This window comes from Carcharhinus amblyrhynchos, chromosome 6 (assembly GCF_965287045.1).
Source record: "Carcharhinus amblyrhynchos chromosome 6, sCarAmb.v2.hapA, whole genome shotgun sequence".
NCBI lineage: Eukaryota > Metazoa > Chordata > Chondrichthyes > Carcharhiniformes > Carcharhinidae > Carcharhinus > Carcharhinus amblyrhynchos.
In genome coordinates this window covers 36,696,380-36,721,758 of record NC_137329.1, presented here as the reverse complement: position 1 = coordinate 36,721,758, position 25,379 = coordinate 36,696,380, and the positions used below count along the sequence as shown (strand labels likewise).

The following is a 25,379-nucleotide window of genomic DNA, read 5'->3' as shown; positions in this document are numbered from 1 at the left end:
GTTCTTGCCTACAAGTCAAGCCAAATGCTGTTAACCTATCACTCCTGTATTTACTGATCTACAACAGTTCCCAGTCCAGCAATACCTCAGATTTTAATTCTCTTCCTTGTGTTCAAACCTCTTTGTGGCTTCACCCCGCCTAATCTGAACTGCTACAACCCTCAGGATTGTATGTTCTTCCATTTCTGGTCTATGCACTGCCAATTTCCTTAATTTCACATTAATGGTTGTGATATCAGCTGCCTGTAATTCATTCCCTTCCTATCTGCCTCTCTACCTCATTTTTCTCATTTAAAAAGCTCCTTATATGGTTCATTGTCAGATGCATTTGATGATACTGTGGAGCACCTTGGGAAGTTTTACCACATTAAAGCTGTACATAAATACAAGCTGTTGGGTGAAGTACTGATGTGTGATCAATGCCTGTGTAAACCTACACTTATGGAGAGGATGGAAAAGTCACCAAGCGGAAACAAATAGCAATCAGAATTCTAGATGTTGCTTTGCATGAGTAATCCAAAGTTGATTGAAGGCAAAGCTTTGGCTGCATTGAGATATTTTATCACAAATTTATTTCATTCTTGCATTAGATATATTTTGGGACTTTAAATTTAAAGTTGAATGTTATTTGGAATAGAGTTGGCAACTATGTCTGATATTAAATTTATAACGTATTGTCCCACAAGGCAATCATTCTCCTTTCTAAAAGCCTAAATTATTAAAAAAAAACTCATGTCTAGACAATCTCAAATTGGCATTTATTTTGAAGTTGAAAGCATTTTGAATCAATAGTTTAAAGAAACTGCAGAATGTAACAAAATTGAGTTATCAGTCAGTGCCAATATCAGTACCCTTTTTTGCAAAGGTTACTCATAATATCTTACAGTCCTATTGTTATCTATTTGTAAATGTAAATCATTATGACTTCAGAAGGGGAAGTTACTATTTTCAACAGTGAAACCGAGGTGAAGTGAGATCAGTATTGATGCAATGGTTCACCAATTCTGTTTTGAACATCTAGATTTAATTATAGCACCCTAAATTAGCAAAAACAATTTGCAAGCTAACTCTGAGATCATCGATCACTAAGTTAATGAAGTCAATATCTTTGTAATGGAATACGATTAGCAATACTCTGCTGATCGTGATGCATGATGTGGATGTGCTGGCGTTGGACTGGGGTAAACACAGTAAGAAGTCTGACAACACCAGGTTTTAGTCCAACTGATTTATTTGATAGTAAACTCACAAGCTTTCGAGGGGACTCCCTCTTCATCAGGTGAATGGAGAGTTCTGGCCTCAGACAGAGCATATAAAGCACAGACAAACTGGTGTTGTCAGACTTTTTACTGATCATGATGCAGCCAAAATCCTATTTTCTTTGGTCAGTGGGAATGGCGGGGCAGGCTCGAAGGGCTAGATGGCCTACTCCTGCTCCTATTTCTTATGTTCTTATAAAAGAGCTCTTAGCACTGAAAACTCAAATATAATGTTAAAATAACAGTATTATCGTTATTTACAAGAAACTAGCACAGCAACTTCAAGGGAAGAATGTATGTAATATATATTTATATATAGTATAATCTTATATATAATAAATGCAAATATCCAATTGTAGTCTGAGTTGTGCCACTTCACAAAAATGCCATTTCGCTATTTGCTGCACCAATTATATGAATTGGAGATCATTAAATTTGTTGTATATTAAATATGAGTTAAAACAGCTGCAAAATTTAGGACAATAACTAGTGGCACATGTACCATTTGTCATTTGTCCCACTGGCCTCCCAGATTGCCTGGATCCATTACAGTTCACCTACCATCACAACAAGTCCACAGCAGACGCCATCTCCCTGGCCTTGTACTCAGAACACCTAGGTAACATAGACACTTTTATGTTAGACTCCTATTAATTGACTACACATCAGCCTTCACACCATTATTCCTACGAAACTCAACTCCAAACTCTGTGGCCTGGGGCTCGGCTCCTCCTTCTGCCATTGGATCCTGAACTCATTACGGTCTGTGGGTTATTATTACAGACCGTAATAAGTAAGGATAGGCAACAACATCTCCTCCGTGATCATCCTCAACAATGCCCCACAAGACAATGTTCTCAGCCCCTTAGTATATTCCTTATACACCTAATGACTGTATGGCCAAATTCCCCTCCAACTTGATTTTGCAGTTTTCTGATGACACCGTTGTAATGGCTCAGATCTTAAACAATGACAAGACACAATATAGGAAAGAGATAGTCCTGATGAAAAGTAGTGCTTGCAAAGAAAGTTTGTCAGGATACTGCAACACCTACATTCCTTTATATAATTTAAATTAATTAGATTCTGGTGATCTCCAAGCCCCTGCCTCAGCTGACCAACAGGTCCGATTCAAATTCTTAAACATTGCAGAATCAGTGATGTCAAGTTGTAACTGCATTTTTGTTCCACTGGTTTTTTGGATTTTATTTTTCTGATTCAATGGGAATTGCATGTAATGACAATTTTTTTTCCTAGATTTACAAAGCAGAGACTTTAACACCATTATTTTTATGAGACACATCTCCAAACTTTGTGGCCTGGGACTCAGCTCTTCCCTCTGCGACTGGATCCTAGACTTCCTAACCCACAGACTGCACTCAGTAAGGAGAGGCAACATCACCTCTTCCATGATCATCCTCAACATTGGTGCTCCACAAGATTGTGTCCTCAACCCCTTACTATACTCCTTATACACCTATGACTGTATGGCCAAATTCCCCTCCAACTTGATTTTCATGTTTGCTAATGACATCGTTGTTGAGGGTCAGATCTCAAACAATGACGGGACACAGTACAGAAATGAGATAGAGAATCTGATGAACTGGTGTGATGACAATAATCTCTCCCTCAGTGTCAACAAAACAAAGGAGATAATCATCAACTTCAGGAAGCATAATAAAGGACATGCCCCTGTCTACATCGATGGGGATGAAGTAGAAATGGTCAAGAGCTTCAAATTTTGAGGTGTCCAGATCACTAACAACCTCCATGTGGATGCTATAGTTAAGAAAGCCCACCTACTTTCTCAGGAGACTAAGGAAATCTGGCATGTCCGCTATAACTCTCACCAACATCTACAGATGCACTATAGAAAACATTCTTTCTGATTGTATCACAGCTTGGTATGGCTCCTGCTCTGTCCAAGATTGCAAGAAGCTACAAAGGGTCATGAATGACGCCCAGTCCATCATTCAGACCAGCCTCCCATCCATTGACACTGTCTATACTTCCCGCTGCCTCAGAAAGGCAGCCAGCATTATCAAGGGCCCCATGCACAGCGGATATGCTCTATTCCATTCTATTTTCTGTCGGGGGGAAAAGACACAAGTCTGAGGACGTGTACCAACCAACTTATAAACAGCTTCTTCCCTGCTGCCTTTGAATGTACCTACCTTGCACTAAGCTGACCTTTCTCTACACCCTAGCTATGGCTGTAACACTAAATTCTGCGTGCTCTCCTTTCTTTCCCTATGTAAAGTATGCTTTATCTGCACAAGAAACAATACTTTTCACTGTATACTAATACATGTGACAATTCAAATCAAAAATGAAATCAAATTGAAAACTCAATACTATGTAGCTGATCAGTTAATACTATAGGCACCATCACATATAAAAACATTCCGAGGGACAGAATTAATCTCCACTTGGAGAGGCAAGGATTAATCAGACATAGTATGACTTTGTCGGGGAGATCATGTCTAACAAATTTGATTGAATTTTTTGAGGTGGTGCATAGATGAAGGTAGTGCCTTTGATGTACTATACATGGACTTAATTTAAGGCTTTTGACAAGATCCATGATGGGTGACTGATCAAGAGGGTTTGGGCCCATGGGATACAGGATAGTGTGACAAATTGGATCCAAAATTTACTTGGTGGCAGGAGGCAGAGTGTGATGGTCAAAAGTTGTTTTGTGACTGGAAGTCTATGTCCAGTGGTGTACTACAGAGAATGGTGCTGGGTCCCTTGTACACTGCAAACAACATTAATGATCTAGATGGGTATGATCAGTAAATTTGCAGATAACACACGAATTGGTGGCATGGAAAATAGCGAGGAGGGAGGCCTGAGATTACGGGGTAATATTGATGGGCTGGTCACGTGGGCCGAAATGGAATTTAACTTTGCAAAGTGTGATTTGACGTATTTTCGGAGGACGCACAAGGCAAGGGAACACAAGATGAACAGTAGGACACTAGGAAGGATAAAGGACCAATGGGACCTTGGGTTGCATGCTCATAGGTCCCTGAAGGCACCAGGAGAGGTAAACAAGGTCGTTAAAAAGGCATATGGGATACTGCCTTTATTAGCTGAGGCACCAAATATAAGAATAGTGAGGTTATGATGGAGCTGTATAAAATGCTTGTTAGGTCACATTTAGAATACTCTGTACAGTTCTGGATGCCATATTTTTGGAAGAATGTGGTTGCACGAAAAAGGATGCAGAGAAGATTCACTCAGATGATGCCTGGGCTTGAGGGTTTCAGCTGTGAAGAGTGGCTGGTAAGGCTGGTGTTATGCTCCTTCTAGCAGAGAATGTTAAATGGGGACCTGATTGAGACATACACAATTATGAAGGACATAAATAGTGTAGATAGGAAGAAGCTTTTCCCCTTAGTTGAGCAGTCAATAACCAGAGATATGGATTGAAAGTAATGGGCAGGAATTTTAGAGGGAATTTGAGGAAAAACTTTTTCACCCAGAGGAAGGTGGGAATCTGGAACACTCTGCCAGACAGCGTGTTAGAGGTGGGAGCCCATCCAACACTGAAAAAGCATTTAGATGAGCACTTGAAAAGTTATGACGTATGAGGCTACAGCTAGAAAATGGGATCAGTGGCCAGTGCAGAACAATGTGCCAAAAGGCCTCTTTTTGTGCTGTAAACTCTATGGGCAGATTTTCCAGCCGTGCTCGCTCCAAATATGGAAACTTCTGCCGGAAGTCAACAGACTTTTTCATGTTCTGTGTCCTGCCTGCTACGATTTCTGTGGCTGGCATGACAGCAAAATTCCAATCTCTGATTCTATAAAAATAAACCAGGGTACTTCCAGAGGGAATTTGTTAAATTTTCTGACTTCTTAATGTGAAGTTGAATGACTCAGTTGGCAGCATCCTTGCCTCTGAGCCAGAAGGCACTGAAGTTCAAGTCCCACTGCAGGACGAGTTGGCCACAGTATTCAGGCAGCTCAAAGCAAGTTGTTAATCAGCTTGAAAAATCATTCCATCAACTCCACACCTCTCCAAGGGAGAAAAGAATGTGAAGAAACAAAACAAACTTCTTGCTAAAATAATTCATTGCGGTTTGAAATAAAATCCTCTAGTGGTGGTAGTTTTGTGGCATTGTAATGGTAAAATGTAAATTCACAGCTCTCTTACAATATCTGAATGACACTATAATAAAACTGACATTTTCAATTATTATGTTTGCTTTTCTAGACCCTTCCAGCTGCATTACGTGCCCTGAAAGGACGTGTAGCTCGGCAATGTCTTATACAGGAGCTAAGTCTACATGTTCAACAAAATCGGGCAATACTGGATCACCAACAATTTGACTACACAGTCAGAATGATGAACTGTGCGTTACAGGTAACTTTTTATATTCTTTATTGCCTTATCATGACAAAATACTTTATTGTTTATTTTGAATAATCTTACAAACAAATTTTACCATGTAATGTTTTCATTCCATATGTAATATAGAACAGAAATACTTGAAATGTGTTACCTGTCCTTAATGGAGCCACATTATGAACTAAAACCTACTAAAATCGCTGTAGCTTATAATTATTTTTAAATTTTTATTCAGCATCTCATATGGTTTAGTATTCTATTCCTCTGAATGATATTTAGATCGTATAAATGCAACATAGTATTTTTCATAGAGATATGTCAATTATTTGGTGCAATAAGTGGATCCAGGTGGATGAGGGGAGGTGAAAGAAAGAGGCAAGATGGATATGGATGTGAATATGGAAGAACAGTGAAAAAGGAAGGGGCAAGGTGTGAGGAGACTTGGAGAAGAAGGAATAATGAAGGGCCAATGTGCCATTAGACAGGATCCATTTCTACAGAGGGGGACTTGAAGAGGACAGAAAACACGACAGGAAAAGAAGAGGAGATGAGCAGGATGTTTTGGAGAAGAGGACAATGGGAAGATCTGGTTGCCACCGTTTCAGGGTTAATTTTCCATTCAGTGGCAGGGGTGCTGCATTTGACTCTGTCTCAATTTGGCAATGCTATGCAGACTTATGTTTCAGATGGCTGAGCACGAAAAGATCCTGAGGGATATCTTGAGTACATTATTGAAGTCCATTACCAATGTGGTAATACTACTGCAAAGCATGCAGGATGTTTGGATTATTGTAGTAAGCTTTAAAATACAACTAGAAATGCGATATTTTCACTGAGACCTTGTTCAGGCTCCATATACTACATTGTATGTCCAGTTTTGGCCTTCCCTCATGGTTGGGAAATTGAAGCTCTTTAGCGTGTTTAGACAGGGACCACTGGATAAAAATACCTGCTGTAAAGCATTTTAAAAAAAAGGAGCAGCAATGAGCTTTTTGACCCGTCGGGCCTGTTCCACCATTCAGTAAGATCATAGCTGATCTGATGACCTCAGATCCACTTTCCTGTCTGTTCCCCCATAAACTTCACCTCCCCCTGTAGTTCAAAAATTTGTCTGATTTGGCCTCACTGGGACAGAGAATTCCAAAGGTTCACACCCTTTGTAAGAAGAATTCCCCCTCATCTTCTTTTTAAATGAGTACCTTTTATTCTGAAACTTTATCGCTTTGTTCTAGATTCCCCTCTGTAAAGGCATCAATCCTCTCGACATCAATCCTGTTAAGTTCCCTCAGAGTTTTATGTTTGTAAACTTAATGTTAAGGTATGAATAGTTGCCAAATTGAAATGCAAGCTTACCTCTTGTCAGAATGACAGTAAATATGTTCAGAATTGCAATGTGTGTCTTGAGGCAAATAAACATGAAACTTGCTGAAGAGCAACATGATGGAAAAATCAGCTGATGACATGATTGCAGCACAGGCCAGCCCCGTGCAGGAACAAATGTCATAAACAAGATGCATATGCTATTATTCCAGAGTCTCATTCAGTTTCAAAAATTTACTTCCTTTCACAAAATCAAAGAAGTTATTGCCACAAATTCACATGAGTGGTGTGTCCAGTGAGTTCAAGTTTAATATAAATGGTTCTGACCACAGAATTTCATACTGTATCTGAAGAGACTTTTTTGAAGGCCAGTCTTGAGAGCTATGGTGGTTAGAACTATCAGCACATCACCAGCTGCAGCCATTATGTCAAAATGATCCATTTTGAAAAACAGATTAAAACAAGATAATATGGAAGAGAAGCAGATTAAGATGTTCTTGCTTCATCTGCACTTTTACTTCACTACATCATCATAAGTAAGATCTTGTAAATATATAATTTCACTTATCAATACTGCTGAACTTGTCATATGTTCCTGACCCAATGTATTTTGCAAATGATTTTTAACTTTTTTGAACACAGAACACTCACCGGAAGCATTTATGACTGGTATTGTTAAAAATATGTTCAGAATAGTCTCCACATTTGGAAAGGTTGCCTGCAAACCTCAATCACCAGATCTTGATTTTAGTGAATTTTCTGAAAGAACAGGCATTTGACCTCCTCTGTCCTGGGGAGACGAGGCACTCCCCTTGCTGCTCGACGGCTACCCCAAGTCCCAACTGGCTGGATCACCACCACTTGGCTTTTTTTGTTGTGCCACGGTAGCAGCTCACACTTTGCCTCACTGTTGGCTGCCTGGCTAGACTGCCCTTCTCAGAACCGAGTTAAGTAAAACACAGGATCTTAACCTCAGCTGTCTCAGTCTCTCTCCTAGTCACCTCAAACAACGTTCAGACTAGTGTTTCCCCACTGTAAGGAATCTCAACCAGAGTCTAATGTTGCTCTGCATTGCCTGCTGTTTAAAGTTTATTTATAGTGTCATAAGTAGGCTTACAGTAACATTATATTGAAGTTACTGTGAAAATTCCCTAGTCGCCATACTCTGGCACCTGTTTGAGTACACTGAGGGAAATTTAGCACGGCCTATGCATCTAACCAGCATGCCTTTTGGATAGCGGGAGGAAACCGGAGCATCCGGAGAAAACACATGCAGACACAGACAGAAGTTGTAGACTCCGTACAGATGGTGACCCAAGCTGGGAATCGAACCTCAGTCCCTGGTGCTGTGAAACAGCAGTGCTAACCATTGTGCCACCGTGTCGCCCATTTGAGCCAATCAGTAAATGCAAAGCTGTTCAGCTCTAATTGGTGCTCACAGACACCGGCAGGCACATCCCCGCCTCACCATCAGTCAGGGCTCTGTGCCTTGGCATGATGTGTTTTGTTGTAAATCTACTTGTGTCTGCAAGGCAGTCATAATTTCCTCAGGGTCATGCCTGGTTTAGGCTAATGGTATTAGACATTTGCTGCTTCAGAGGAACAGTTTACAATAAGCTGTGTTGGCCCCTTGGGTGCCATTAGCTCCCAAGATATGAAACGTGGATCATGTTGTCCAAGGCCTTGCTATTGATTTTGATAATCGAGGGACAGAGTTGTGTGCTGGTGGGTTGGTAGAGGACCTTTGTCTTACAGATGTTTAGCGTAAGACCAATGTATGTCTAGGTGTAAGTGTGGATAATCTCAGCCTTTGAGATGTAAGCATTGTCTACATACTGTGGTTCAATGACAGAGGTTAGGGTGACCTTGGATCTGGCCTGCTGATTGAAAAGATTCCTGTTTGTTCTGCAGTCTAACTCCACTGCAGTGGGAAGCTTGCTGACAGTGAGATACTGCATTGCAGCAAGGAAGATTGAGAGTAGCAAGATCAGTGCAATGACACAACTTGATCCTAGACCAACCACAAATTGGGTCTGTAGTGAATTCATTGGTCAGTATCATGGTTTGCATGTGATCTTGAAGCAGGCGGAGGGGGTGGCCGAAATGGGCTGCATTTGCGTTGGGACTCTAGGTGGATGTCTTCAGCCACAGGGAGATGGTGATCAAAGAATTCTCTTGTGATGATCTTCCCTGTGGCTGACAGGGAAATTTCCTTTGTAGTTCTGCAGTTGGACTTGTCACCTTTTTTAAAGATGGTCACAGTGACAGCATCTGAGAGATCTCCTGCCATGTAGTCCTCCTTGCAGATAAGGGAAATACGCTTATGCTTCTCCACCATGTTTTAGTGCTCCAGCAGGGATTTAATTTGCTTCTGATATTTTGTTGTTCCTTGGCTCTAGGTTTGCATTTTATACCTCATGCTGGGTTGGAGTTGTGTTGTGGTGATAGTTGATAGTGTGATATGGGATGAAGTCGAAGGCACTTGCATTGGAGAACAGTATCTCTGCAGGGAGATCTTCAAAGTGCCTCTTCCAGTGCGTGCTGACTGCCTTTCTGTTCTTGATGAATACCTCTCCATCCTTGGTCAGCACTGGGGTGAAGTCTTGACGTTTAGGCTGTAAGTGGTCTTGATTGCACTGAAAAAACCTTGCATGTCAAGGTTGTTGGCTGACTGTTGGATCTCTTGCACTTTTTTCACTCACCATCTGCTTTTTTAGGTCACGGATTTTTTTGGTGGACCTCCAGCCTTTCCTTTTCTGTAAAGCTTCTCTCTTGCTCTCAGGTGGGTTGCTGTTTCAGGTTCAGAAAGTCTTGTGCTGTGACTTATCAACTGCATCTCCTGGTTGTTCTCATTGAACTAGTCCTGGTCAAGAGATCAAGCATATTTTCACAGGTACTGATTATGGAGGCAGATCAGGAGTTTTATTGCCTCGTCTGCCATGAGAACCAGAGCTAGTGAGGGGCAAACCAAGGAAAGGACCGTTGACCTCGGGTGGGATTTTACCATTTCCAAATGAGTGAGGCCGTAAAATCTCGCCCTCTGTGTCTCTGACTCACCAGAGTCATCATGTTGGCAGTGAGGCACTGGGTCAGTAGGGCTCTCTTATCGAAGCCTTTGAATACCTCACTGTTGATCTTCTTCCAGCATTGTTTCTGTTGTCATCATTGCTTTGAGGCTACTTCAGTGTTGGTCCAAGTGGATTAAATAGTTATCTGTCCAGCAGTTGTAGGCTCCTGTTACGGCACATGCAATACACATGCAGTCTCTTGCCTTGATGTAGTCCAGCAGGTGCCAGTGCTTGGAGTGAGTGTTTTGCCATGAGGCCTTTTACTTGTCTCACTGATGTAACAAGGTGTTGGTTATGACTAGGTCTGAGAAGACTCTGTTTTACACATTTTCTCAGGAGCAGGGTGCTGTTGGAGTTGCACACGCCTCTCTATCCTCTCTCTGCCCATTACGCCTCCCCACAGGTCTGTGTCCGTTTCCAAGTTTGGCATTAAAGTTGCAAAGAAGAATCAACTTATTGTCCGTTGGGACTCAGGCCAAGAATTGTTCAAGTCGGGAGTGAAATTCCCCTTCGGACTCGTCTGTAGCTTCCAGCGATGGGGTGAATGTGCTGAACACTGTTACACACTGATTCTGGGCCAGGGTGAACTGAAGGTTCATGAGGCGTTCATTTATCCCACAAAGACAGCCTCTGAGATGGCCAACTGGTTCATTTTTAATGGCAAAGTCAACCCTGTAGCTGCAGCTATCTTATTCTGGTTTACCTTTCCAGAAGAGGGTGTAACCACCACCCTGTTCATTGAGCAGGAATTTCCTTGTCTGTCTGGTCACGCTTAGGTTTGGAATTTCACTGTTGAAACAACGAGGAAATTGGGGCATAAACATCAAGACTTCAGTGAGGGAGAGAGTTGTATAGAGAGTGTGGCTGCAGTGAGGAGAGCTGAGTGTAAAGTGCCAGACTTCAGTGAGGACAGCAGTATATTTGTAATACATTGCTTTGGTGCACCAGAATATACAGGTGCTTTAAGAACATAAGAAATAGGAGCAGGAGTAGGCCATCTGGCCCTTCGAGCCTGCCCCGCCATTCAATAAGATCATGGCTGATCTGTCGTGGCTCAGTTCCACTTTCCCGCCCTCTCCCCATAACCCTTAATCCCCTCTCTTATCAAAAACCCATCAACCCGCTTCTTAAAAATATTTAGCGAGGCAGCCTCCACCACTTCAACGGGCAGAGAATTCCAGAGATTCACCACCCTTTGAGTGAAGAAGTTCCTCCTCAACTCCGTTCTAAACCGCCCCCCCTTTATCTTGAGGCTGTGCCCCCTGGTCCTACTGTCTTTTTTGAGCGGGAAGAGTCTCTCCACCTCTATCCTATCCATCCCATTCATCATCTTATACGTCTCAATGAGATCTCCCCTCATTCTTCTAAACTCTAACGAGTACAAGCCTAGTTTATTCAGCCTCTCCTCATAGCTCAACCCCCTCAACTCCGGTATCAGCCTAGTAAACCTCCTCTGCACTCCCTCCAAGGCCAAAATATCCTTGCGCAGGTGCGGCGCCCAAAACTGCACACAGTACTCCAGCTGCGGCCTCACCAATGCCCTATACAGCTGCAGCAAGACCTCCCTACTTTTATATTCAATCCCCCTCGCTATGAAGGCCAGCATCCCATTCGCCTTCCTGACCACCTGCTGCACCTGCAGGCTGGGTTTTTGCGACTCATGCACAAGGACCCCGAGGTCCCTCTGCACCGTCGCCTGCTGCAGTTTTTTGCCACGTAAGTAATAGTCCTTCCTACCATTCTTCCTACCAAAGTGGACCACCTCACACTTGCCAACATTAAATTCCATTTGCCATTTCCTGGCCCATTCGCCCAGCCTATCTAGATCCTTCTGCAGACTCTCCACACCCTCTGCACAATTTGCCTTTCCCCCAATCTTGGTGTCATCAGCAAATTTCGACACCCTACACTCGGTTCCCTCCTCCAGATCATCTATATAAATGGTAAATAGCTGAGGCCCCAGCACCGACCCCTGGGGCACCCCACTAGTCACCAACCGCCAATCCGAATAGCACCCATTGACCCCCACTCTCTGCCTCCTATTTGACAACCAATCCTCTATCCACGCTAACACCCTACCCCCAACTCCATGTCCTCTGACCTTCTGCAGTAACCTCTTGTGAGGTACCTTATCAAACGCCTTCTGAAAATCCAGAAAGACCACATCCACCGGCTCTCCTCTATCCACCGCCCTAGACACATCCTCATAGAACTCCAGTAAATTTGTCAGACACGACTTCCCTTTAATGAAACCGTGTTGCGTCTGCCCTATCAAGCAATTCCCTTCAAGATGCCTCGCAATTTCCTCCTTAATGACGGATTCTAACATTTTACCTACCACAGACGTTAAACTAACCGGCCTATAATTCCCCACCTTTTGCCTGGCTGCCTTAACTAACTGTTGAAATAGAGAATTAATCATGCTGAGTTAATGCTTCATGAAGAAGAATTCCAGCAGAAGTTGCCGATTAATCTCTGCTTCAGTAATAAACCCCCTCAATAAACAGCTGCCTCAGCGCTGACCCTCAAAACATCCCTGCCTCAGCACTGAACCCCCATTTCAGTAATAAACCTACTCAACAAAACCCTCCCCTCAATAAATAACCCTTCAACAAAACCTCACCTCACCAACAAACTCCTTCAGCAAAACTCTTCACCCAAACTCCAGGGGACCAAGAAAGCGTATCTGTTGCCTAGTAGCCTGGACCACCCCCAAAGCAAGGCTTAGGACAAGGCACCAGGATTGGGCTGCAAGCCCCCACCCCTGAGTACTCTTCACTTATTTAAAACATGCAGTCACTTCAGTGGTCACCATTTAGCTATTTTCATAGTGAATTGTAGATGTAGTAAATTCATTCTAGTAATGCAAATTTTGACGAGTTCTCAAACTATTTTTTCCTCTTGCAATTTACTTAGTTGTTTTCCAATTACTGATCCTGTGACCAGGCCTGAGGCATCATTTATTATGCATTGTGTAGCATCCTATGTCTAATGAATCTTTATAAGATTAACCTAAATGGTGACTATTAGCTGGTAATCTCACTGAAGGAACAGAGGCAGTCTGGGCTAGGACAAGTTTTGTCTTTAACCAGCAATTGTTGGTTTGTTTATACTTACAGCAGCGGTGAGAATCAGTGACTGAAATAAGACTAAGCGAAAAAATCATGGACTTTTCTGCCCACATGGCTCATTACCATGCTGAACAAGTTGGCCATAAGTGGAGCAGAATGTACCATTTTGTATTAGATGAAAAATTCAAACATGATATTATTGTCTTTCAAAGAAGTAAGTTCCTCTTCACTTGTAGATTGATCAAGGAAACACGTGATTTGGGTGCAATTTAGTTTTTCAAACATACTCATATGGCATCAGTCAGTCAAAATATCAAACATCTTATTTGGATGAATAATAACTGCAGTAGTTTAAAGTCATTTAAACTTTTATTGGGTAAAATACTAAAGAAATATAAGCATTATACTTGAGGTATAACTTCTTATGACCTCTCTTTGAATTTGATCATCCTTGTTTTTAATAGATTTATTGCGCTTGGATTAAATTGGAATAATTTTCACATAACAATATCTAATGCAGTTAAGAGGACTATAAACATTTAAGTTACTTTTTCCTGATATGGCAGCTTATAGTGCATGAATTTTAGTTTCTCTCAAAGTTTGTTAAATGAATGAAAATAACCACACGCCTTAACATTCATTACTTTCATATTAGTTGTTCATTATTTGAATAAACACATTTCAGTAAGATGCTTGGTACAAAGGTCATTATGTAAGAGGTTTGATCCATGTTCTGCCTGAATTTGATTTGTAAAGCTCTTAAATCCATTGTGTATAATTATGCAAGTCCCCTTTAAGTTCAGATTCCACATAAAATCAATTTTTCTAATAGACAAAGCCCATTCATTTTCTTAGTGCAAATAATCGTCCAATTGTGCATCAACTAATTTCATAAAATAACACCTCATTTAACAGTTTTAGTTCATAATGAATTATTCCATTCGTTGAAATACTTGAAAATAGTTTCTGCAGTTGAGTGGAATGGCGATGGTTTATGATGTACTGTTCGCTATCATAGTAACTATCCTTTTGGTATCTTTGCGTTTGGCACTTCACTGGGTGTTGTGTACCAAATGATGGTATCCACAAGCAGTGGCGGGGCCAACAGAGCACTGACTTTCATCCCTTAAATCTGGGCTAGAATTAAATCTAGGTATGAAAATAAAGTGTGGTTGTTCACTCCATAGCACAGTATCCTATAAACCTCTTTTCAATATCCAACTCTAAGCTAGAAGTAAACTTGCATTTCTATTTTGAGCAATTAAACTTGTCTATGACGCTTCCCACAATTGAAGAATTAGTCGATATTCACTGGTTTGATTTGTACATAAATGGTCACTTGGACAAGATGGGATAATAAGGAGTGTGCAGACAGGAAACTATAACTGAGTGAGACATTGGTGGAGTTAGGAATTTGGTTCAAGTGGTAAGTTCTGGTATTGTTTCTCAAATTAAATATAAATTAAGAGTCATGCTTTTGAGATAACAGTAACTACCTTCATGAGTTAAATAGCCTCGTTAAACATACTGAATGGATGTCGCTGAGCAGCTGCAAAGTATGCTGAGGGAAGAGTATGAACGACCAGCAGTCTAGTCCACATCTGAACTAAGAACATGGGTAGAAAGAGGGATGTGGTCCTGTAGTCAGAATTTAGGGAACTCGGCAGAAAATTAGCAAACAGCACATTAGAAGTAGTAATTTCCAGCCCCCTCCCAACACCTTCATCCATGCTATCTTTAAACACTTACTTCTCACTGTAATCTTTTGAAGAAGCTTTGGGACATTCAAACTACTTACTTACACAATATGCCATCTGAGGATGTAAAAATTAGGCATAGCTTGTCTTCCCCCATCATCCAGTGATACAAAGAAGCAGTTCCATTTCAGGTATGCGCCAGGTATGCACCATGTTTCTGGAGAAGTAGGGATCAGAAATCTGTGTCTGAAATGTGGAACTCTGGCATTATGCAGAAAATTAGGAATGGAGTGGCAATTCAACAGTGGTTACCATATTTTGGAAAATTCTGGCCCATGTGTGTAATTTTTTTTATTGAAATGCACTTTCTGCAGATCATAGAACCCTTGCATTGCAGAAGGAAGCCAATCAGCCTTCCAAGCCTGCACTGACGACAATCTCATCCAGGCCCTATCTCCACAATCCCATGTATTGACCCTGCTAATCTCCCTGACACTAAGGGGCAATTTAACAAGGAACCTAACCCACACATCTTTGTCGCATGGGAGGAAATATAGCACCTGGAGGAAACCCACACAGATATGGGGAGAATGTGCAAACTCCACACAGTCACCCAGGTCCCTGGTCCTGTGAAGTAGTACTACTTAGCACTATGCCACCGCAGATAAATAACTAAACTTTTGTTGATACAGAGAATCTGAGTACGTGGTTGTATTTGACACTCGACGATATATATCTAGGTATCAACTTTTGGTGTTACACAATGTTCTTTTACATGAAATAAATTTTCATCTGCACTCAAGTTGTCTTCTCTGAGAGTAGAGGTATACTACAGAGGACATTAAGAAAAATGCACTTAAAATGACAGCTGCCAGTGTAATTTCGCATCCAGAGTTTCCACCAGAAATTCCTCTGAAACGATTCAGACAAGTGAGAAAGAAAGAAGTCTGTGCAGAAGTGAAGTTCAAACCTTATTGGGCAAGAATACTTGTGAATTATCAAGAGAGAGGGCATGAAGTTTGAGAAAACAAGTTATGAAGTTTTCACATAATGGTGTTTAACAAGCTTTCAAATTTAGGCACAAAAATGAGTAATAGCTACAACGTAATGGAAAATGGTGCGTAAAAATAGGAAAAGATGTGGTTGCTGTCTGAGGGGAAATATCCAGTTAAATCATTTGTTCGTAGATGGATGAAAATAAACTCTTAGCCAGACAGTGGCGATAATTTTTGGGTGAAGGAAGACACAATAGCTTTCCAGAGCAATTTAAATGAATTTAGTAAAGCATGTCGCATAAGCACTTTGGCTTGGTTTTGGATGGGAATCTCAGGGACTGGCGGTGGTTCTATTATTGAAGACTGAAAGATTGCATCCTGCATGACGCTGTTGCTGGTGGGTAACCCAAGATCGGTTACTTATTAGAAATCCAGCAAAGTCAAAATGTGATGAGAGTTTATCACTCACTGCTTTAAAAAAATAGATTTTTCCTGAAGTAGCCGATCACTTTGTGACTTGAAGTAAAAATGTTTCTGACTTTGATATATACAAGCTTCACAACAACACCTACTACTTGGCAAAAAAAAGGCTGAATAAACCAATAACATGGTTATTCCTTCTCCAAAACCTAAGAATTTAGAAAAGTGCGAGATTAGAAAAAACTGGAATTCATCTGGCTGATCTCAAAAATGAATACATATGTCATCCATTTCGTCAAATGTGTATTCAAAGAACAAAGAAAAGTATAGCACAGGAACAGGCCCTTTGGCCCTCCAAGTCTGTGCCAATCATAATGCCTTATCTAAAAAAAAAACCTTCAGCTGTTATTCGGTCCCTATCCCTCTGTTTCCTCTCTATTCATGTGCACATCTAGATGTCTCTTAAATGTTGCTAATGTGCCTGCTTCCACCACTACCTTTGGCAGAGCGTTCCAGGCACCCATCACTCTGTGTGAAAATCTTCCCCCGCACATCTCCCTTAAACTTTCCCCCTCTCACCTTGAACCTGTGCCCCCTTGTTGACACTTCTATCCTGGGGAAAAGCCTCTCAGTATCCACCCCCTGTCTCTGTGTCTCAAAATTTTGTAGATCTCGATCAGGTCTCCCTTCAGCCTTCGTCTTTCCAGTGAAAACAATCCTAGTTTGTTCAACCTCTTCTCATAGCCAACACCCTAAAGACCAGGCAACATCCTGGTGAACTTTCTTTGCACTCTCTCCAAAGCTTCCATGTCCTTCTAATAATGTGGTGACCGGAACTGCATGCAATGCTCCAAATGCAGCTTAACAAAGGTTTAATTCAGCTGTAACTTGATTTACCGATTCCTGTACTCTGCCCCGGCTGATGAAGGCAAGCATGCCATATGCCGCCTTAATCACTTTGGCCAGCTGTGTTGTCACTTTTGGGAACTGTGTACCTATACGTCCAGATCCCTCAATATGTTAATGTTCCCAAGGATTCTGCCATTCATGGTATAATGCATACTTAAATTTGATACTCAAATCATCATTAAATATTTCTATATTATCTCCTTAGCCTTTCTTCGGCAATTCATTCCACATCATCTATACATTATGTCAGTTGGTTTTGCACAACATGAATTGGCCAGATGTTATAAGCAAGTTGCTACAACCAGTTCTGAGCAAGTTCTCCACATACATGGTGGAGGACTCCATCTATGAAGGACAATACACACTTGCAATTCAATAGCAATTCGATGTCTATGTGCTCATTCAGCATTGCTAGTCTATTGACTAATGTACTGTTCATAGATGCCATAGATACATACCATGTCACAATATTATGGTTAGGAGTGCTGCCATTGTCTGAACGCATTGAATTTATGAACTCAGCAACTTGTCTAATTGAGTTCAATTTTAATGACACCATGTAATCCCAAATAGTTGATGTTGCCTCTTTAGGCCCAGCTCTTACCAACATCTTCATTGGTTTCCATGAGAAATGCATCTTGGATAGAATAACCCCCTAACCACTTATCCCTTATATATTTCCAAGAAGGCAGAGGATGCCATATTTGAAGCTGCCACTACATTTAGAAATCACTTACACACCTTTAATGGGCTGCATCTTACACTTAAATTCAAAATGGAGCAATCAAATTAGCTTGGCCGACTAGTTGAGAGATCTATCGTTGGGTTCTTTCTTTACTATTGTTCACTACAAGCCCACCTTCCCTGGTTGATGTATCTGTTGGGATTCCAATAGTTCTGTGTGCTCAAGATTGGCCTTGTTGGCAACATATTAAAAGGGCCTCAAACCATTTTCTCACGTGCAAACTCGATGCCAAAATAGGGCACATCAAAGCTGTTCTACAGGATAATGGCCACTAGTGAGGCAAGGCTGAGAGATGGTTAGTATAGGGGAAAATGGCAGGGTAGGAGAACTGGCCTAGGGGGCACAGTTTCAAAACAAGTTGTCTCCACTTAAGATGGAGTTGAGGATGAAATTCTCCAACCAAGTGGAAGAATGAGTGATGGTATGCCTCTGAATGTCAAATGGGTGAGATTAAATTTTCTCTTATTGGAGATGATCATTGCCTGACACTTGTGTGATGTAAATATTACTTGCCAGTTACTGACCCGAGCTGGAATGTTATCCAGACCTTATGTTGCATATGGACATGGACTCCTCCTGTATCTGAGGAGTTGTGAATGGCAATGAACTTAGTGCAATCATCAGGGAACCTGTCCACTTCTGGCTTTATGATGTAGAAAACGTCATTGATGAAGCAGCTGAAGATGTTTCATCCTGTGGAAGTTGTGTAGCCCTGTCCTGGAACTCCAGATGATTGGCCTTCAACAGCCACGTTTTTCTTTGAACAAGGTACTTGACATCGACATAGCATAAAATACATGGTATCATGAAATGAATCTTTGCTCATAATTACGTATTGAACTTTTAAGTAAGACATGTACTTTATTGAAAAAGAAGATACAAACAAATATTGGCTGAGACTGTAAAGTAACACTTGCTACAAAACTCCATTGTGGATTACACTCTACCAGGTAGTCTAGAGGGAGTAGAAAGTTGCACCGTTTTTTTAGATAGACACTTCAAAGGAAAAAATGCAATGCAAAAACAGAGCTGTAATCTCCTGTGGAGATAGTGGAAACTGATTATCATCTTAGCAGAAACCATTTTCTGTGAGTTGCATCCCAGACTGTGGACATAATGTGAGTTGAAAGAAAGTAGTCCTGGACAAAAGACATGCTTATGTTTTTTCCCTTTCAAGAATTTACAAGGAAAATGGTTAAAAGCCAGCTGCAACCCTGGCGTCTGTGTGCTAGTCTGGTGTACTAGTTCTCCAGTGCTAATGTTTGCTGTGAAGGTCACAGCTACAGGCATGCTTTCACCTACAAGTAAAAATGTCTCTCTCATTGCTGGAGCAAGTCGCAAGTCTGCAGAGCCACAATCAAAAAATGAAACAAGACGACTCTTTTCAGCTAACCATCGGTACCAAGAATCTCCAAGCCAACTGCCATCGGAATTATCAGTGTGATCTGAATCATTCAACTTTTAATGGCTGCAGCATGTTGCCATTTACTCTGAATGGACAAGCCAAAGACTGATTTGTATACCATTTTTAACGTTTCTTTTTGGACTGCTTCTCATTTCCAATCTGTGTGGATGTGTGTTGCGTTTTATTATTTCCTGCTTGCGTTCTAGTAATTAATGAACACTCTAACTCAATTGAAACAAAACATAAGCAAGTTGTTTCAATTCATTGTTGCTGTCTTGATAGATCCACAGTCACATTGGCCCATTATAAGTACCAAAAGACTTGAAATAAGGGCTCTGAACACTCAAAAATGAACATATGAGAAGAATAAGCACTTGCACCCAAGCAATTGTAATGATACAAGTGCAATTAATATAAATGTATTTTGTCTTGATTGGGGGAATGTTTAGAATTTTGAATTTGTTCTGCCAGCTGCTGATGTGACTGGAAAACATTTAGGTCAAGGGTGTGAATGCAAATGGCAAAATTTTCAGCTATGAGTTTAGTTAGTTAGAGCTGATGGACTTTTATGTGTACAAGAAGTTTCCCTGGGATTTCTGATTAAAGTTGATTGACCGGGTCATGTGGTAAACTGGGTGTATAGCAGAAAGGTGCTTTTGCAGTTTGAGTTGCAGACCAGCTGGGAGTCGGCTGAAGACAGAGATCTGTAAGCTGCTGTAAAATGCATTCCCTCTGAAAGCTTCAAAACTATTAACACAATTTATAGCAAGTATAGCTAGCTGTATTTAAAGTGGCATGTAAGCTTCTACGAGGAAAGTTGCTTATTTGGAACTGAAATGGTAATGAACCAGAAAGTAAAGTTGTTTCTTTACACTTTTAAATATTGTTCAACTGTTAATAACTGTTAAGCTGCTTCATTTGTTAATTATATTTAAACTGTGTTATCAAATAAAATTTGTTTATCTATAAAAAAAATCCATAATTTGTCAATAGAATCATTCCTGGATGGAAGTATCCTTGCCTCATGTTTATGCCAAAATAGAAACCTTGTTGGGGCCTAATCTGGCATCCTAATATAACTTAAGGTTCTGATCTAGCACCCGACACAGTAGTAGTTGTGAAGACCCAAACAAGCAAATGATAAGAAGCTCTAGAAAGCCTAGTTAAATTGGTTCCTTTTAAAGCATAAGTACATTTGGACTGGGAATGGGTATCCATGAGAGAAGGAATCGTTTTTAAATTAACCTCATTGCAACCAACGGAGAGGATAAAGAATGGAAGCCAGTTCATTTCTCCTGACCTGGGAACGTAACAGTTTGGAGTACCTCATCCGAATCATACCTAACTTGGGACCTCGTCCTGGGACCAATCACAACTACAGCATTGAGATTCTAAGCTCTTTGTATTTGATTTTCTTTCATACAATTAGATTTATTTGTTCATGTTATTGGTACTCATGGTCTACAATATATAAAGTTGTTTGAAAGCAAATTAGCCAACTATCAATATCAAATCAGGTCTGTTGCTCTGATTTGATAATATGCACTTCATGTGGCTCAGCCACATATATTGTAACCTGCTACGCACTGTTATTAAGTTACTGTTTAATGGGAAGAATTGGGACTAAGACTTTGGATATTGGTGAGATTTATCAGAAGATGACTCATTATAATTTGTCAATTTATGTGAGATACAGCAATTGTATAATGTTAAAAATCTTGAGGGATTGAACTGTGGGAAAGTGGAGTTGCTGGCTCCTTCCAGCACTGGATATAGAGAGAAGACATTTGGGTTACCTGGCACAGTCCAGAGGTTTCTGTCAACAGAGAGATGCAGAAGGTAAAGTGCTTCAAAAAAAATAAACCATTATGTAAATGACTTAAAATGGCTAAGCAGATTAAAAACCTGAGAAAAATAGCTGGTGACAATTGGCAGACGATGAAAGCAGAAAATTGGCATGCTGTCTAGTATCATTGTCAAGAGACTATCTTCAAATACATACTTCAATGTTCACAACCCTGTCTGGAGTTCTGTGTTGATGAGTGTTCACAGAGCCCATTGTGAGTCTTTTTGTGTTTATCAAGGCAGCAAAAAAAAAGTTCAACTGAAACAAATTGTTTATGATTTGTTCTTATCTAATACCTTTGGAAGATTAAGACTCCTCTTAGTGATCAAAAATAAGAAATTAATACTCCTTAGTTTAAAGTAACTAATTGTATGCATGGATTTATGCTGATGTTATGAAGATGTGTTGTACAGAAATTAAGTTTAAAATGTCATCAGCTGGACGTGTGTGTGTGTGAGATATATGTGTGTAACTTTTTGGAAAGAATATTTTTGTTAAGCAAAGGACACTGGCCTACAGTAACTACGATTTGCAAGAGGCACAAGCTGCTTTAATAAATACAGTTTGTGGAGTGGCTAAGAGAACTCTGGATTAAAACCACATAGCTCATATGACCCAGCTGTTGGATGTACAAACTAACAGCGTGCTACACTGTCAAGGGATAGAAGGGGCTTATTCTCTTTGAAACTTCTCTCATCAAAGCTGTTGTTTTGAAAACTCACCAGAAGAGTTTTTTGCTGCAAACCAAGAGTCATAAAGTCGAAGAGGTTGACAGAAAGGAAACAGGCTCTTCAGTCCAACTTGTCCATATTGCCCAGTTTTTACCAATAAGCTAGTCCCAATTGCCCGCATATGGCCCATATCCCTCTGTACTAATCTTACCCACGTAACTGTCTAAATGCTTTATAAAAGATAAAGTTATACCTGTCTCTGTGACCACCTCTGGCAGCTTGTTCCAGACACTCTCAACCCTCTGTATGAAATACTTGCTCCTCTGGACCCATTTGTAATTCTCTCCTCTCGCCTTGAAACTATGCCCTCTAGTTTTCGACTCCCCTACCGTTGGGAAAAGCTGTTGACTATCTACCTTATCTATGCCCCTCATTATTTTATAGACCTCCATAAGATCACGCCTAAGTCTCCTATACTCCAAGGAAAAAAGTCCCAGTCTATCCAGCCTCTCATTTATAATTCAAGCCATCAGGTCCTGGTAGCATCCGAGTAATTATTTTTTGCACTCCTAGTTCAATAATACCCTTTCTGTAAGAGGATGACCAGTGTAAGTGTGTATGGTGTACATAATATTCCAGCTGCAGCCTTACCAATGTCTTGTACAACTTCAATAAGATGTTCCAACTCCTGCATTCAATGTTCTAAGCAATGAAACCGAATGGGCCAATTACCTTCTTCACCACCCTGTCCATCTGTGACTCCACTTTCAAAGAGCTATGAAGCTGTACCCCTCGATCTCTTTGTTCCATAATACTCCCCAACGCCCTACCATTAACTGAGTAAGTCCTGCCCTGGTTCGATCTACCAAATGCCATTCCATCTTCCATTCATCAGTCCACTAGCCCAATTGATGAAGATCTCATCGCAGTCCTAGGTAACCACCTTTATTGTCCACCATGCCACCAATCTTGGTGTCAAACTTACTAACCATGCCTCCTAAGTTCCCACCCAAATCATGAATATAAATGACAAATAACAGAATATGCAGCACTGATCCTGAGGCACACCACTGGTCACAGGCCTCCTGTTTGGAAAACAACCCTCTGTCTTCTGTTATCAAGCCAATTTTGTATCCAATTGGCTACCTCACCCTGGATCCCGTGAGCTTTAACTTTTTGCAACAACCTACCATTCGGTACCTTCTCAACGGCCTTGCTAAAGTCGATGTCGAAAATGTCAACTGCATTGCCCTCATCTACCTTCTTGGTTATCCCTCCAAAAAATACAATCAGATTTGTGAGAAATGATCTTCCACTCACAGAGCCATGCTGACTGTCCCTAATCAGTCTTTGCCTTGTTCAGTGCCTGTAGATTCTGTCTCTTAGAATACTTTCTAACAAGTTACCCACTAAGATGTTAGGCTTACCGGCCTGTAGTTCCCAGGCTTTTCCCTGCAGCTCTTCTTAAACAAAAAGACACAACATTCTAATCATCAGGCATATCACCTGTGGCTATCAATGATTCAAATATCTCTGCAAGGGGATCTGCAATTTCCTCCTTAACCTCCCACAATTCCTGAGGTACACTTCACAGGTCGTAGGGATTTATCTACCTTGATGTGCTTAAAGATTTCCAGCACCACCACTCTGTAATGTGTACACTCCTCAAGACGTCACTATTTATTTCCCCAAGTTCCTGAACAGCCATGCCTTTCTCAACAGTAAATACCGATGAGAAATATTCATTTAGGATTTCACACATACCTCGAGATTCTGTACATCGGTGACCTTATTGATCCTTAAGAGGTCCTAATCTTTTCCTAGTTACTCTTTTGTCCTTTATATATTGATAGAAGCTCTTAAAATTCTCTTCTGCCAAAGCAATCTCATGTCCCCTTTTTGCCCTCTTGATTTCTCTCAACTCTTCTCGATAATCTCCGTACTCTTCAAGGGATCCACTTGATCCTGGTTTACAATGCATGTCATATGCCTATTTCTTTTGACCAGGGCCTCAATATCCCAGTCTCTCCCCTTCTACCAGCCTTGCCCTTCACTCTAAAAGGGATGTGCTTATTCTGAACCTTAGTTAACACAATTTTGAAGGCTTCTGTTTACCAGACGTCCCTTTGCCTGTCTAATACCACAAAATTGGCCTTGCCCCAATTTAGAATTTTAACTTTATGGCCAGACCATTGCTCTCTTAAAACTAATGGAATTATGGTTACTGATCCCAAAGGGATCCCTCACTAACACTTCTGTCGCCTGCCCTTCCTTACTTCCGAAGAAGAGGTCATGTTTTGCCCCCTTTCTAGTCGGGCCATCTACATAATGAGAAATTTCTTCTGAATACACTCAACAAATTTCTCTCCATCCAAGCCCCTAATACTATGGCTGTCCCAGTCAATGTTGGGAAAGATGAAGTCCCTTACTTTTACCATCCTATTTTTCTTGTCATTATCAGTTATCAGCTTACATACTTGTTCCTCAATTTCCCATTGGCTATTTGGGGGCCTATAGTACAGTCTTATTTCTCAGTTCTACCCATATAGACTCAGTGGGCAAAACCTCAGAAGTATCTCCTCTCAGTACTGCTGTGATGTTCTCTTTAAACAAAAATGCAACTCCCCCTCCTCTCTTGCCTCTTGTTCTATCTTTGCAATAACATCTGTACCCTGGAACTTGCTAGTTCTCTCCGTGTTTCAATAATAGCGATAACATCCCAGTCCCACGTATCCATTTATGCCCTGAGTTCATCTGCCTTGCCAGTCAGGCCTCTTGCATTGAAATAAAGGCAGTTTAATCTAAACTTCCCTTGCTGTCTGCCCTGCTCTTGCCTTATCTGTCTAATACTAGGATTACTGACATTGACTTTACTATTTATCATGCTGTCCTTAATATCCGTGCTGTCCTCAACCTTCTCTTCTATCTCCCTTCTGATTTGGGCTTCGCCCCCTGCCAAACTAGTTTAAAACCTCCGGAGTGGCTGTAGCAAATCCCCTCGCCTGGTTATCAGGCCCCCTCCAGTTCAAGTGTAATCCGTCCCTCTTGAACAGGTCACTCCCCCCCAGAAGAAACCCCTATGATCCACAAATCCAAATCTCTGCCCTTGCACCAGCGCTCAAGCCGCACATTAATTTGCTTAATCTTCCTATTCTTTCTTTTGCTAGCAGGTAGCATTGGCAGTAGTCCAGAAATTACTACCCTTGAGGTCTTGCGTTTTAGCCTTATTCCGAACTCTCTATATATACACTTCAGGACCTCGTCCTTTTTCCTACCTATGTCATTGATACCAATGTGTACAATGACTTCTGGACGCTAACCCTCCCCCTTAAGAATGTCCTTTAACAGCTCAGAAATGTCTTTGACCCTGGCATTAGGGAGGCAACACGCTATCCTGGAGTCTCAATTGCCCCCACAGAAATGCCTGCCTATACCTTTAATTAGCGAGTCCCCTATTACTACTGCTTGTTTGTTCTTCGCCCAACTCTGTTCTACAGCAGAACCAGGTGTAGTGTCACAGGCTGACTGCTGTTGGTATTTTCCCCAGAGGGACTATTCCTTTCAACAGTATCCAAAATGGTATAATTGTTTGAAAGGAGAATAGCCACAGGACACTC

General features: G+C 41.1%; 1 protein-coding gene across 1 annotated transcript in view; it reads left to right on the top strand.

Annotated features, from left to right (window-relative positions):
- The window catches only part of sbf2 (SET binding factor 2), a 598,480-nt gene that overhangs the window by 381,283 nt on the left and 191,818 nt on the right, over nucleotides 1–25,379 (top strand). The window contains exon 16 of the mRNA XM_080190221.1: nucleotides 5,481–5,630. Within this exon, the coding sequence (XP_080046347.1) occupies nucleotides 5,481–5,630 (150 nt within the window). The remainder of the gene's footprint in view (nucleotides 1–5,480; nucleotides 5,631–25,379) is intronic.